This window comes from Heterodontus francisci, chromosome 4, assembly GCF_036365525.1.
Source record: "Heterodontus francisci isolate sHetFra1 chromosome 4, sHetFra1.hap1, whole genome shotgun sequence".
Taxonomy (NCBI): domain Eukaryota; kingdom Metazoa; phylum Chordata; class Chondrichthyes; order Heterodontiformes; family Heterodontidae; genus Heterodontus; species Heterodontus francisci.
The window spans coordinates 70,171,563-70,186,081 of NC_090374.1; the positions used below are offsets into that span (position 1 = coordinate 70,171,563).

At 45.7% G+C, this 14,519-nt stretch overlaps 1 protein-coding gene across 2 annotated transcripts in view; it reads right to left on the reverse strand.

Moving 5' to 3' along the window:
• LOC137369081 (arrestin domain-containing protein 3-like) overlaps positions 1 to 14,519 on the reverse strand; it is an 82,690-nt gene that overhangs the window by 60,165 nt on the left and 8,006 nt on the right. For both annotated transcript variants that reach the window (XM_068029676.1, XM_068029677.1), the window contains exon 2: positions 10,747 to 10,819. In XM_068029676.1, the coding sequence (XP_067885777.1) occupies positions 10,747 to 10,819 (73 nt within the window). The remainder of the gene's footprint in view (positions 1 to 10,746; positions 10,820 to 14,519) is intronic.

Here is a 14,519-nt window from a genome sequence, read left to right on the forward strand (position 1 = left end):
TCAGGTTGGGTTCTGCCAGAGCCTCTCAGCTCCTGACCTCATTACAACCTTGGTCCAAACATGGACAAAAGAGTTGAACTCCAGAGGTGAGGTGAGAGTATCTGCCCTTGACATCAAGGCAGCATTTAACTGAGTATGGCATCAAGGAGCCCCAGCAAAACTGGAGTCAATGGGAATCGGGGGAGTTATACCTAACATAAAGGAAGATAGTTGTGGTTGTTAGAGGTCTCAGTCCCAGGACATCACTGCAGGAGTTCCTCAAGGTAGTGTCCTAGGCCCCACCATCTTCAGCTGCTTCATTAATAACCTTCCCTCCATCATAAGGTCAGAAGTGGGGATGTTTGCTGATGATTGCACAATGTTCAGCACCATTCGCGACTCCTCAGATACTGAAGCAGCCCACGTCCATATGCAGCAAGAGCTGGACAATATCCAGGCTTGTGCTGATAAGTGACAAGTAACATTCGTGCCACACAAGTGCCAGGCAATGATCATCTCAAACAAGAGAGAATTTAACTATCTCCCCTTAATGTTTAATGGCATTACCATGGCTGAATCCCCCACAATCAACATCCTGGAGGTCACCATTGACTAGAAACTGAACTGGATCATCCACATTAATTTTGTGGCTACAAGAGCAGGTCAGAGGCTAGGAATTCTGCAGAGTGCATCTCACCTCATAGAGTCATAGAGTCGTACAGCATAGAAACAGGCCCTTCGGCCCACCGCGTCCCTGCCGACCATAATGCCTATCGATACTAATCCCATCTGCCTGCATTAATTCCATATCCCTCTATGCCTTGCTCATTCAGATGCCTCTTAAATGTTGCTACTGTTCCTGCCTCCATCACCTCCTCAGGCAGATCATTCCAGATACACGCTATTCTTTGTGTGAAAAATTTACCCCTTTGATCCCCCTCAAACCTCCTCCCTCTCACCTTAAATTTATGCCCTCTAGTTTTCGTCACCCCTACCATGGGAAACAGACTCTGGCTATCAACCCGATCTATGCCTCTCATAATTTTATATACCTCTATCATGTCCCCTCTCAGCCTCCAGGGAGAACAGACCTAGCCTATCCAATCTCTCTTTATAACTCAAGCCCTCCAAACCAGGCAACATCCTTGTGAATCTTTTCTGCACCCTCTCTAGCTTAATCATATCTTTCCTGTAGTGCGGCGACCAGAACTGCATACAGTACTCCAAATGCGGCCTAACCAACATTATGTACCACTGTAACATGACATCCCAACTCTTGTACTCAATGCCTCGGCCGATGAAGGCAAGCATGCCATACGCCTTCTTCACCACCCCATCTACCTGTGTTGCCACTTTCAGGGAACTATGTACTTGCACCCCAAGGTCTCTCTGCTCAACAACACTCCCCAGGACCCTGCCATTCACTGTATATGTCCTGCCCTGGTTTAACTTCCCAAAATGCATCACTTCACACTTGTCTGTGTTAAATTCCATTTGTCAATCCCTTGCCCACTTTCCCAGTTGATCTATATCCTGTTGTAACCTTAGACAACCTTCTTCACTGTCCACTATACCACCAATTTTGGTGTCACCTACAAACGTACTAATCATGCCCCTTACATTCACATCCAAGTCATTAATATATATGACAAGCAAAAGAAGGCCCAGCATTGATCCCTGCGGCACACCACTGGTCAGCTGCCTCCAATCTGAAAAACAACCCTTCACTACCACCCTCTGCCTCCCATCACCAAGCCAATTTTGTATCCAATTTGCTAGCTCACCCTGGATCCCATGTGTTCGAACTTTCTGGACCAGCCTACCAAGTTACAAGTTAATCCCCTTTTGTTTCGGAGGACCAGGGGACTGCTGGGTGAGGGAAAACTATTTATTTGGGCAGTTTTAAAATCTTTATCTTTTTGCGAGGAGCAGCTTTGACAGAACGAGGTGCGGAGCGGACTTACAGCTGAGCGGTCAATTTCAGTAAGTTACAAGTTAATCCCCTTTTGTTTCGGAGGACCAGGGGACTGCTGGGTAAGGGAAAACTATTTATTTGGGCAGTTTTAAAATCTTTATCTTTTTGCGAGGAGCAGCTTTGACAGAACGAGGTGCGGAGCGGACTTACAGCTGAGCGGTCAATTTCAGTAAGTTACAAGTTAATCCCCTTTTGTTTCGGAGGACCAGGGGACTGCTGGGTAAGGGAAAACTATTTATTTGGGCAGTGGCAGTATCCGAGACACTACACGCGTAGTGTCTCCCACCCACCCTCCTCCTCTAACCAAAAAAAAAAGGACTCTGGTGTGTTGATAAGGTAAGCTTTTTATTTAAAAAGTTCAGTCCGTCGGATTGCTAAGCGAACAAGTTTTGACTTTTTTTTTTCGTTTGGTTTTCCAGTAGATTTGTTGGGAATCTAGAATAGTGGGAATGGAGGTAAAGGCAGTTGTATGTTCCTCCTGCAGAATGTGGGAGGTAGGGGTCGCCAAGAGTGTCCCTGCTGACTGCATCTGCGGGAAGTGCACCCAACTCCAGCTCCTCGCAGACCGCGTTAGGGAACTGGAGCTGGAGCTGGATGAACTTCGGATCATTCGGGAGGCGGAGGGGATTATTGACAGGAGTTATAGGGAGGCAGTCACACCTCAGGTAAAAGAAGTAGGTAGATGGGTTACCGTCAGGGGAAGGAAAGGGAACCAGCAGGTAGTGCAGGGATCCCCTGTGGCCGTTTCCCTCAACAACAGGTATACCGTTTTGGATACTGTTGGGGGGGACGACTTACCAGGGGTAAGCAATGGGGTGCAGGTCTCTGGCACAGAGTCTGTCCCTGTTGCTCAGAAGGGAAAGGGGAAGAGGAGCAGAGCATTAGTCATTGGGGACTCCATAGTTAGGGGAACAGATAGGAGGTTCTGTGGGAACGAGAGAGACTCACGGTTGGTGTGTTGCCTCCCAGGTGCCAGGGTACGTGATGTCTCTGATCGTGTTTTTGGGATCCTTAAGGGGGAGGGGGAGCACCCCCAAGTCGTGGTCCACATAGGCACCAACGACATAGGTAGGAAGAGAGATGGGGATTTAAGGCAGAAATTCAGGGAGCTAGGGTGGAAGCTTAGAGCGAGAACAACCAGAGTTGTTATCTCTGGGTTGTTGCCCGTGCCACGTGCTAGCGAAGAGAGGAACAGGGAGAGAGAGGAGTTGAACACGTGGCTGCAGGGATGGTGTAGGAGGGAGGGTTTTGGTTTCCTGGATAATTGGGGCTCTTTCTGGGGTAGGTGGGACCTCTACAAACAGGATGGTCTTCACCTGAACCAGAGGGGTACCAATATCCTGGGGGGGAGATTTGTTAGTGCTCTTCGGGGGGGTTTAAACTAAATCAGCAGGGGAATGGGAACCTAAATTATAGTTCCAGTGTACAGGCTGTTGAGAGTAGTGAGGTAGGGGATAAGGTTACAGGGACGCAAGAGGGCACTGGCAAGCAAGAACTTGGTTTAAAGTGTGTCTATTTCAACGCCAGGAGCATCCGGAATAAGGTGGGTGAGCTTGCAGCATGGGTTGGTACCTGGGATCCTGATGTTGTGGCCATTTCAGAGACATGGGTAGAGCAGGGGCAGGAATGGATGTTGCAGGTTCCGGGATTTAGATGTTTCAGTAAGAACAGAGAAGAGGGTAAAAGAGGAGGGGGTGTGGCATTGTTAATCAAGGAAAGTATTACAGCGGCAGAAAGGACGTTTGAGGACTCGTCTACTGAGGTAGTATGGGCCGAGGTTAGAAACAGGAGAGGAGAGGTCACCCTGTTGGGAGTTTTCTATGGACCTCCGAATAGTTCCAGAGATGTAGAGGAAAGGATAGCAAAGATGATTCTCGACAGGAGCGAGAGTAACAGGGTAGTGGTTATGGGGGACTTTAACTTTCCAAATATTGACTGGAAATACTATAGTTCGAGTACTTTAGATGGGTCTGTTTTTGTCCAGTGTGTGCAGGAGGGTTTTCTGACACAGTATGCGGACAGGCCAACCAGGGGCGATGCCACATTGGATTTGGTACTGGGTAATGAACCCGGCCAGGTGTTCGATTTAGATGTAGGTGAGCACTTTGGCGATAGTGATCACAATTTGGTTAGGTTTACCTTAGCGATGGGCAGGGACAGGTATATACCGCAGGGCAAGAATTATAGCTGGGGGAAAGGAAATTATGACGTGATTAGGCAAGATTTAGGATGTGTAGGATGGGGAAGGAAACTGCAGGGGATGGGCACAAACGAAATGTGGAGCTTATTCAAGGAGCAGCTAATGCGAGTCCTTGATAAGTATGTACCTGTCAGGCAGGGAGGAAGTTGTCGAGCGAGGGAGCCGTGGTTTACTCAAGAAGTTGAAGCGCTTGTCAAGAGGAAGAGGGCGGCTTATGTTAGGATGAGACGTGAAGGCTCAGTTAGGGCGCTTGAGAGTTACAAGCTAGCCAGGAAGGATCTAAAGGGAGGGCTAAGAAGAGCAAGGAGAGGACACGAGAAGTCATTGGCGGATCGGATCAAAGAAAACCCTAAGGCTTTCTATAGGTATATCAGGAATAAAAGAATGATAAGAGTTAGAACAGGGCCAATCAAGGATAGTAGTGGGAAGTTGTGTGCGGAATCAGAGGAGATAGGGGAAGCGTTAAATGAATATTTTTCGTCAGTATTTACAGTAGAGAAAGAAAATGTTGCCGAGGAGATTACTGAGATACAGCCTACTAGGCTAGGTGGGATTGAGATTCACAAGGAGGAGGTGTTATCAATTTTGGAAAGAGTGAAAATAGATAAGTCCCCTGGGCCAGATGGGATTTATCCTAGGATTCTCTGGGAAGCCAGGGAGGAGATTGCAGAGCCGTTGTTGTTGATCTTTATGTCGTCATTGTCGACAGGAGTAGTGCCGGAGGACTGGAGGATAGCAAATGTTGTCCCCTTGTTCAAGAAGGGGAGTAGAGACAGCCCTGGTAATTATAGACCTGTGAGCCTTACTTCGGTTGTGGGTAAAATGTTGGAAAGGGTTATAAGAGATAGGATTTATAATCATCTTGAAAAGAATAAGTTCATTTGCGATAGTCAGCACGGTTTTGTGAAAGGTAGGTCGTGCCTCACAAACCTTATTGAGTTTTTCGAGAAGGTGACCAAACAGGTGGATGAGGGTAAAGCCGTGGATGTGGTGTATATGGATTTCAGTAAGGCGTTTGATAAGGTTCCCCATGGTAGGCTATTGCAGAAAATACGGAAGTATGGGGTTGAAGGTGATTTAGAGCTTTGGATCAGAAATTGGCTAGCTGAAAGAAGACAGAGGGTGGTGGTTGATGGCAAATGTTCATCCTGGAGTTTAGTTACTAGTGGTGTACCGCAAGGTTCTGTTTTGGGGCCACTGCTGTTTGTCATTTTTATAAATGACCTGGATGAGGGTGTAGAAGGGTGGGTTAGTAAATTTGCGGATGACACGAAGGTCGGTGGAGTTGTGGATAGTGTCGAAGGGTGTTGTAGGGTACAGAGGGACATAGATAGGCTGCAGAGCTGGGCTGTGAGATGGCAAATGGAGTTTAATGCGGAGAAGTGTGAGGTGATTCACTTTGGAAGGAGTAACAGCAATGCAGAGTACTGGGCTAATGGGAAGATTCTTGGTAGTGTAGATGAGCAGAGAGATCTTGGTGTCCAGGTACATAAATCCCTGAAAGTTGCTACCCAGGTTAATAGGGCTGTTAAGAAGGCATATGGTGTGTTAGCTTTTATTAGTAGGGGGATCGAGTTTCGGAGCCACGAGGTCATGATGCAGCTGTACAAAACTCTGGTGAGGCCGCACCTGGAGTATTGCGTGCAGTTCTGGTCACCGCATTATAGGAAGGATGTGGAAGCTTTGGAAAGGGTGCAGAGGAGATTTACTAGGATGTTGCCTGGTATGGAAGGAAGGTCTTACGAGGAAAGGCTGAGGGACTTGGGGTTGTTTTCGTTAGAGAGAAGGAGGAGGAGAGGTGACTTAATAGAGACATACAAGATAATCAGAGGGTTAGATAGGGTGGATAGTGAGAGTCTTTTTCCTCGGATGATGATGGCAAACACGAGGGGACATAGCTTTAAGTTGAGGGGTGAAAGATATAGGACAGATGTCAGAGGTAGTTTCTTTACGCAGAGAGTAGTAGGGGCGTGGAACGCCCTGCCTGCAACAGTAGTAGACTCGCCAACTTTAAGGGCATTTAAGTGGTCATTGGATAGACATATGGATGAAAATGGAATAGTGTAGGTCAGATGGTCGGCGCAACATCGAGGGCCGAAGGGCCTGTACTGCGCTGTAATGTTCTAATGTTCTAAAAAAAAACCATGCGGGACCTTGTCAAAGGCCTTGCTAAAGTCCATGTAGATAACATCCATCGCCCTGCCCTCGTCAATCCTCTTGGTCACCTCCTCGAAAAATTTAATCAAAATTCGTGAGACATGATTTCCCATGCACAAAGCCATGCTGACTATCCCTAATCAGACCATGCCTTTCCAGATGCATATAAATCCTGTCTCTCAGAATCCCTTCCAATAACGTTCCCACCACTGATGTAAGGCTCACCGGCCTGTAGTTCCCTGGCTTATCCCTGCTGCACTTCTTAAATAAAGGCACAACATTACCTATCCTCCAGTCTTCCGATACCTCACCCGTGGCTAACAATGATACAAAAATCTCTGCCAGGGCCCCAGCAGTCTCCTCCCTTGCTTCCCATAGCATCCTAGGATACACCTGATCAGGCCCTGTGGATTTATCCACCTTAATGCGCTTCTAAACCTCCAACACCTCCTCCTTTGTAATGTTGATATGCTCCAGGATAACGCTGTTCCCTCCCTTGAATTCACTAACTTCCATGTCCTTCTGCACGATAAATACGGACGAGAAATATTCATTTAAGACCTCGCCCATTTCCTGTGGCTCCACAGATTGCCACACTGATCCTTAAGGGGACCTACTCTCTCCCTAGCTACTCTTTTACCCTCAATTTACTTAGAGAATCTTTTAGGATTCTCCTTTATCTTATCTGCCAGGGAAATCTCATGGCCCCTTTTTGTCCTCCGAATTTCCTTCTTAAGTGTAGCCCTACATCCCATATACTCCTCGAGGGACTCGCTCGATCCCAGCTGCCTATACCTGACATATGCCTCCTTCTTTGTCCTGACCAGACCCTCAATATCCCTCGTCAACCAAGGTTCCCTAAACTTGCCAGCCTTGCCCTTCCATCTAACAGGAACATGCCGGCCCTGAACTCTTCCTATCTCACTTTTAAAAGCCTCCCAATTGCCAGACGTCCCTTTACCTGTAAACAGCCTCTCCCTTTCAACTTTTCAGAGTTCCTGTCTGATGCCATCGAGATTAGCGTTCTCCCAATTTGGACTTCAACCTGAGGACCAGTCCTATCCTTTTCCATAACTATCTTGAAGCTAATAGAGTTATGGTCACTGGTCCCAAAGTGCTCCCCCACGGACACATCAACCACCTGCCCATCCTCAATTCCTAAGAGAAGGTCAAGTGTAGCCCCTTCTCTAGTAGGGCTATCCACATACTGCTGCAGCAAACTATCCTGGACACACTTAACAAATTCTTCCCCATCTGATCCCTTAGCACTAAGGCAGTCCCAGTCAATATTAGGGAAGTTAAAATCACCTACTATTAGAACCCTATAATTCATACACCTATCTGTGATTTCCCTACAAATATGTTCCTCCAATTCCCTCTGACTATTGGGGGGCCTATAGTATAATCCCATCAAAGTGATCACCACTTTCTTATTTCTAAGTTCTACCCATATGGCCTCGCCGGACATTCCCCCCGGGATATTCTCGCTAAGTACTGCCGTGATGTCCTCCCTAATCAATCATGCAACTCCCCCTCCTCTCTTCCCTCCACCTCTGTCACGCCGGAAAGATCGGTACCCCGGAACATTGAGCTGCCAGTCCTGCCCATCCCTCAACCACGTTTCCGTAATAGCTGTAATATCACAATCCCATGTACTGATCCATGCTCTGAGTTCATCTGCCTTACCTGTAAGGCTTCTTGCATTAAAATAAATGCAGTTTAGCCTACCAGACCTTCCACGCTCCCTGTCCTGCCACTGCCCGGCCTGCCTACTGGACTTGCTTGCTTGAACCTCTATATTTGCCTCAACTATCTCATCTGAGAGACGACTACTTTGGGTCCCACCCCACTGCAAGACTATTTTAAACCCTCCCGAGTAGTACCAGCAAATCTCCCCGCAAGGATATTGGTCCCCCTCCAGTTTAGATGCAACCCGTACTTCTTGTGCAGGTCACCTCTGCACCAGAAGAGAGTAGCTGAAGCCCTCCCGCCTACACCAGCTCTTCAGCCACGCATTCATTTGCTTAATCCTCCTATTCCTACCCTCACTAGCATGTGGCACAGGGAGTAATCCTCAGATTACATACCTGGAGGTCCTGCTTTTTAACCTTCTGCATAACTCCGTACATTCCTCCTGTCTCCCCAATGCCTGTCCACCATCGATAAGGCACAAGTCAGGAGTGTGATGGAATACACTCCACTTGCCTGGATGGGTGCAGCTCCAACGACACTCAAGAAGCTCGATACCATCCAGAACAAAGCAGCCTGCTTGACTGGCACCCCATCCACCACCTTCAACATTCACTCCCTCCACCACCGACGCAGAGTGGCAGCAGTGCGTACCGTATACAAGATGCACTCACCAAGGTTCCTTAGACAGCATCTTCCAAGACCTGTAGCACCTAGAAGGACAAGGGCAGCAGATGCATGGTAACACCATCACCTGCAAGTTCCCCTCCAAGCCACACACCATCCTGACTTGGAACTATATTGCTGTTCCTTGACTGTCGTTGGTTCAAAAACCTGGAACTCCCTTCCAAACAGCACTGTTGGTGTACCTACACCCCAAGGATTGCAGCGGTTAAAAAAGGCAGCTCACCACGGGCATCTTTCCATGGGTAATAAATGCAGGCCTAGCCAGCAATGCCCACATCCCAAAAACGAACAGAAAAAAAATCACCCTTTTTTCAACAGGTGATAATAAATATAACCCCCATTTTGCGCAGAGCTAAACAGTCTGCTGTGATTCACATCATACAGGGTGCCTTGGAGGAAGGAGGCTCGCTACTCTGATGACTACCCAAACACCTCCAGAAACATAACCACTGCTACTTCATTGCCAACTCCAAGAAGTCATCTTACCTCTACAATATCCACCACTGCTGCTCTGTGGTTGCAGGATGTACTGTCTACAGGATGCAATGCAGCAACATTCCAAGGTTACTTTAAAAGCACCTCACTCCCTTGCGACCACTGCCGTCAAAAGAACAAGAGCAGCAACATTCTAAGACTACCTCCTAGAATAAGTTGTTCAGTTGAAATTCGGCAGGAAGAAAGTTGGATCATTATAGTATTTTCGAGCTTGCTTTACTATCTGTTGAGTAATCTATTGGTTGGGCCAACTTTCCTGAGTCAGATGTTTGCGGGTTCAATTCCCATTGCAGGTAGTCAGCCCAGAATCTAGACTGACAGTCCAGTGGACTGCTTCAAATGAGATATTATAACTGAGCCCCATCGACTTGTCAGGTGGGTTTTAAAGGTTCCATGGCACTATCCAAAGAAGAGCAGGGAGTTTGAGCAGGGAGTTTTATCAGTGTATAAAAGCAAAATACTGCGGATGCTGGAAATCTGAAATAAAAACAAGAAATGCTGGAACTACTCAGCAGGTCTGGCAGCATCTGTGGAAAGAGAAGCAGAGTTAACATTTCGGGTCAGTGACTTCTTCTTCGGGATATCACTGGGCAATACAGGTGTTTATCAAAATCAAGACAAAGTTAGACCTATAACTCCTGTTCAAATGCAGCATACTCACCTCTGAGTCAGATGGATGTAGGTTCAAAACCCAATTATCACCCAGTGATTGAGCAATGTGGTCAGCAGGTTCTCACAAATCACTTTGTGGCACCCAAGGAACACATATTTTCAAGATGCAATGAAAGGTGCTAGAGACCCATTATGTCTTCCAAAAATGTAGATAATTAGGGGTGCAGGTTGAGAGAGTGATTATAAAGGGATCTGGGATTCTGGGCTTTGTATAGAATACAAAAGCAAGGAGGTTTTGACAAATCTTTATAAAAGCACTTGTTCGGCTTCAACTTGAATATGGTATCCAATTCTGGGCAGCCCACTCTAAGAAGGAAGTGAAGGCTTTAGAGAGGGTGCAAAAAAGATTTACGAGAATGGTTCTAGGGATGAGGGACTTGAGTTACGTGAATAGATTGGAGAAGCTGGGGTTCTTTTCCCTAAAGAACAGAAGGTTGAGAGGCTACTTGATAGAAGCATTCAAAATCATGAAAGGTCTGGGCAGAGTAGATAGAGAAAAACTTTTCCCATTGTCAGAATGTTGAGAACCAGCGACAGACATCAAGGTGAACGGTAAAAGAACCAACAGTGACATGAGGAAAAACTATTAAATCATTGAGTGGTTAGGATGTGGAATGCACTGCCTGAAAGTATGGTTGAGGCAGATTCAATTCAGGCTTTCAAAAGGGATTTAGATAGCACCTGAAGAGAAAAAATTTGCAAGTCTACAGTGAAAGGGGGTTGGGGAGGTGGTGGCGGGAACTTGCCGAGTTGCTGGTGCCGGTATGGACGCAACAGGCCAAATAACCTACTTCTGTTCTGTAACCATTCCATAATTCTTATTGGATAGACAGGCCAGATGGATCAATCAAAAATGCATTATTATAGTTACATTGCTCTGTTACTAACTCACGTCTGTGGAAGCACAAGGCTGAATGGATACTCATGTCTGCCTGGGGGTATAATGGTAATTTGTTCAGAACCATCTGAAAAAAATAAAATATCAATAAGTTAGTTACTTGGAAATATCAAAAAGTCATATTATGGGCTGCGCAGGGACCAATAGCATGATTCTGGTGCAGAGCTGCTGGAACCTCTGCCCCTCAGGCATTAAGTGGTCCTGTTTAAAACATTAAGTGACCATGCCGGTAATGCAAGGTCAGCACATTTAAAGATATTGTGCTGCTCCCAGAGGTGGGAGGCCATGTTATCAAGTGTAAGTAGATATTAATGAACTACTGCTGACCTTAAAACTGTGTCTTCATGTGGAGAAAAATAGCTGAAGCACAACCTTTGTCCAAGGATTATCAGCCCTTGGGAGGACAAGCAAAAGGACTTGCATCAGTGAACCACACCATATCAGACTTTGTGGAGTAGTCCAGAAACCTTACTTGAAGGAGTGGACTACCCAAGAGGAAAAGGGGAAAATATTTATTGCAGGTCTCACTAAAAACAGATTGCAAATGGCCACAACGTGACTAAAGAGTGCTTCTCAAATACATTTGCAGCATTATTAGGCTTTGTAGTCATTTGACTAAATGCTGGTGATTTTAATGAGGCAAGTTATGCACACAAAGCGGCCATAAAGTAGCTGATGTGTCCACTATGCCCACTCAATCTCAGTATTGAGAGGCAGGCACCATTTTGAGGTACATAAATTGTTGTTCTTAGTAAGGATGGGCTGTAAGCACTACACACACTTGTAATTGGCAGCTTGACCAGGAGGGCAGGGAGAGAAAGTTGTGAGAAACCCAACATTGTCTCTCAACATTGAAAGGGATTCCTGCACCTCTTGAACAGGAGGTGTTTTTGGTGATTGTAAGCTGTTGTTCATGATATATGTCTGCTGCTGGAGTGGTCTAGCTTTGCTAATAGAGTGCACAGGTGAGAACTTCCAGGCCTCTAGCATTCGAAGATTGATGGTGCACACCAGCAACTGGTCAGTGCAATGGATGGCCAGTCAGGAGATTTCCACACCATGTCAGACTTTGTGGAGTAGTCCAGAAACAACCTTTGTAGGGTCATAGCACATGATATCGAAGCAATGCAGAAAGCCACGATCCGTGTCATGAAAGCTGCAGTGGGACTCTCAGTAATGAAACCAGCACTGACAGCTCTGATGGAAAAGCTCCAACAGTTGTCATTCAGACTCTGGGGTCCACCATTTCCACAAGGTTCCAGAGTTTATGTGAAAGTATGGATAGGGGCTTTAGTAGTATCATGGCCCTCCGACAGTCTACTCTCCTGCAGCCTAGCGCATCAGCTGAGGCTTTTGTGAGCTGCAGTGACGCCATGAGAGAGGTACATGCTGTCCTTTCTCTGGAGGACTGCATGTTTTCTCACCATGCCAACTCCTTAACCAAGGTCCATTCTGGTGCCAGGAAACCAGCTGGGCCAAAATACTGCAACAGGAGCTAATATCCTGCAGTCTGCTGCCAGGCCCTCTCAGGCCCGAGCTTCTTAAGTTAAACAACCAAGGTCATCTTAAATGCCCTCAATGGATCTGCAGCATCCTTTCACCTCCTATGTTGAAGACAATGTAGTATCACTGTGTAGAAGCACCAGAATAGGTAAAAGAGCATTAGTAGCTTGTACCAGGGTGATCCTTACTCTCTGGATTCGGCAGAATAACACTTTAAAAAAAAAAATTTGACTTCTTGTCATGCTGAGTTTGTTTGTTGATTACTTATTAATCAGGCAATGTAATTTGACAGAAAAATCCATGCTGGTGAAAACAGCATTTGGGTCCTGCAACAGGCACAAGGGCTTCATTTACATATATTAAATAGGCAGGAATGCTGAACGTCGAACAATTAACCAGAATCTAAACAGTAACAGGCACACTCTGGGCAGGAACAGGTGGGTGAGACCGCGACCCGCGTTTCAGCGTCCTAAAATTCATAGATTCAGCTGCCTGTTGAAAATTGCTCCTAATGAGTCATAAATTTAAATTAAAATGATTACCTTGTAACAGGACATAGATATACCACAGTTTATTTTCTCAATCACATTGTTACGGGCAGATGGTAAGGGGTGTGGGTGGTTCCCACTGTTCACCTCCCAAAGCAATCATGCTTTGCTTAGCCCGAGTGTTTGATTTGCCAAATAAACAGGCAGTGACAGGTTTTCTTACAAACATACGAATTAGGAGCAGGAGTAGGCCACTCGGCCCTTTGAGCCTACTCTACCATTCAATAAGTTCATGGCTGAACTGGTTACTCCACATTTCCACATACCCCCGATAACCTCGCACCCCTGTAGGTTTAAAACAGAAGATTAACTATTTATTGAACAATATTAATTCCCCGAAATGTTAGCAATACCACTCATGCATGCATTCACTCTCACATGTACTCTCAAGAGAAGATAGATAGAAGGCAAAGGGTAAGTGTTCACAGTGTGGTAGGTGTTCATGACTTATGATAAACCTGTTGAATCTTCTAAGAAAAACAGTCTTTTTAAAAAACTGGGTTGTTTGTAGTCTTGACTTAGAGGTATTGTAGATTTCTGGTTGTGGTCACTTTCAGTTCTCTGCTGCACCAAGTTGAAGTGTAGAATTAGCAGCAGGGCTCCTGTTTTGTTTTGGCTGGGTCTTTCCACAGCCCTTTGCTGCACTGCTTTTCTGTGATATTGCTGTGGTCTCTCTCTCTCTCCAGAGAGCTGCCTTTTAAGGTAAAAATATCCCACATTAACTTCGTCTGGGAGACGCATGGATCTTTGCCCTATTGTAGCCACATAATGGACCAAGATGTGGAATCCATGGCCATCTAATAATGTCTGGATGAGTATAATGCAGTTATCATGTGGCTACTTCACACCTTCTTTGTTTCAGAAGAACCCATTCAATTCAGGAATGCCTCTTGACGGTTTCAGGATGGGTGTAATTGACATCTCTCAGCCTGGAATATGTTCTTTTGTCCTTCACAAATAGTGAGGCAATGTTCATATACATAGACCAGGTTCTCTGAGTTTCAGCAGCCATCTTTTGCAGTATAGTCCACCTTTATTTTCCAAAAAGGTAAAGTCAATTTCAAAGATTCCACCTTGAATAAAATTTGTATCTTAAATGATAAATATGATATGTCTTTACTGGGCATGGCAACATTAATATGTTATACACAACAAAAATATTTTGCAAAAAATGAAGTTCTAGACAATTCACTTTAATAATTCAGGGAATGAGGCAGTATAGAGCAGGAAGTGAAAATATATGATGTATCGGACACGGGAGCTTTACTCCACATAAACAGTGGTATTCTGCCGGCACTATTCAAATGCAGCAGAGCTAATGACACGTCATAAGTAATTTTCCCTTATTTTAATCACAGAGGTGCTGAAACAATATGGTTAGGCTGCAGTAATCAAATAAAATGATATAATCTGTAAGTTCCGAAGAAGGGCCACTGACCCGAAACGTTAACTCTGCTTCTCTTTCCACAGATGCTGCCAGACCTGCTGAGTATTTCCAGCATTTCATGTTTTTATTTCAGATTTCCAGCATCCGCAGTATTTTGCATTTAATCTGTAGGTTACTGGAGGAGTTTGCAGTTTTAAAAACTAGACCAGGAGTTTCTACTCAAATTACATCAGATCCCCATGATAGCTCAATGTGGTGTAAAGTGAACTGCTTCCCTGACCACTTCCATTAGTGAGGTGGGGCATATAAATATGGACTGTCATATCATA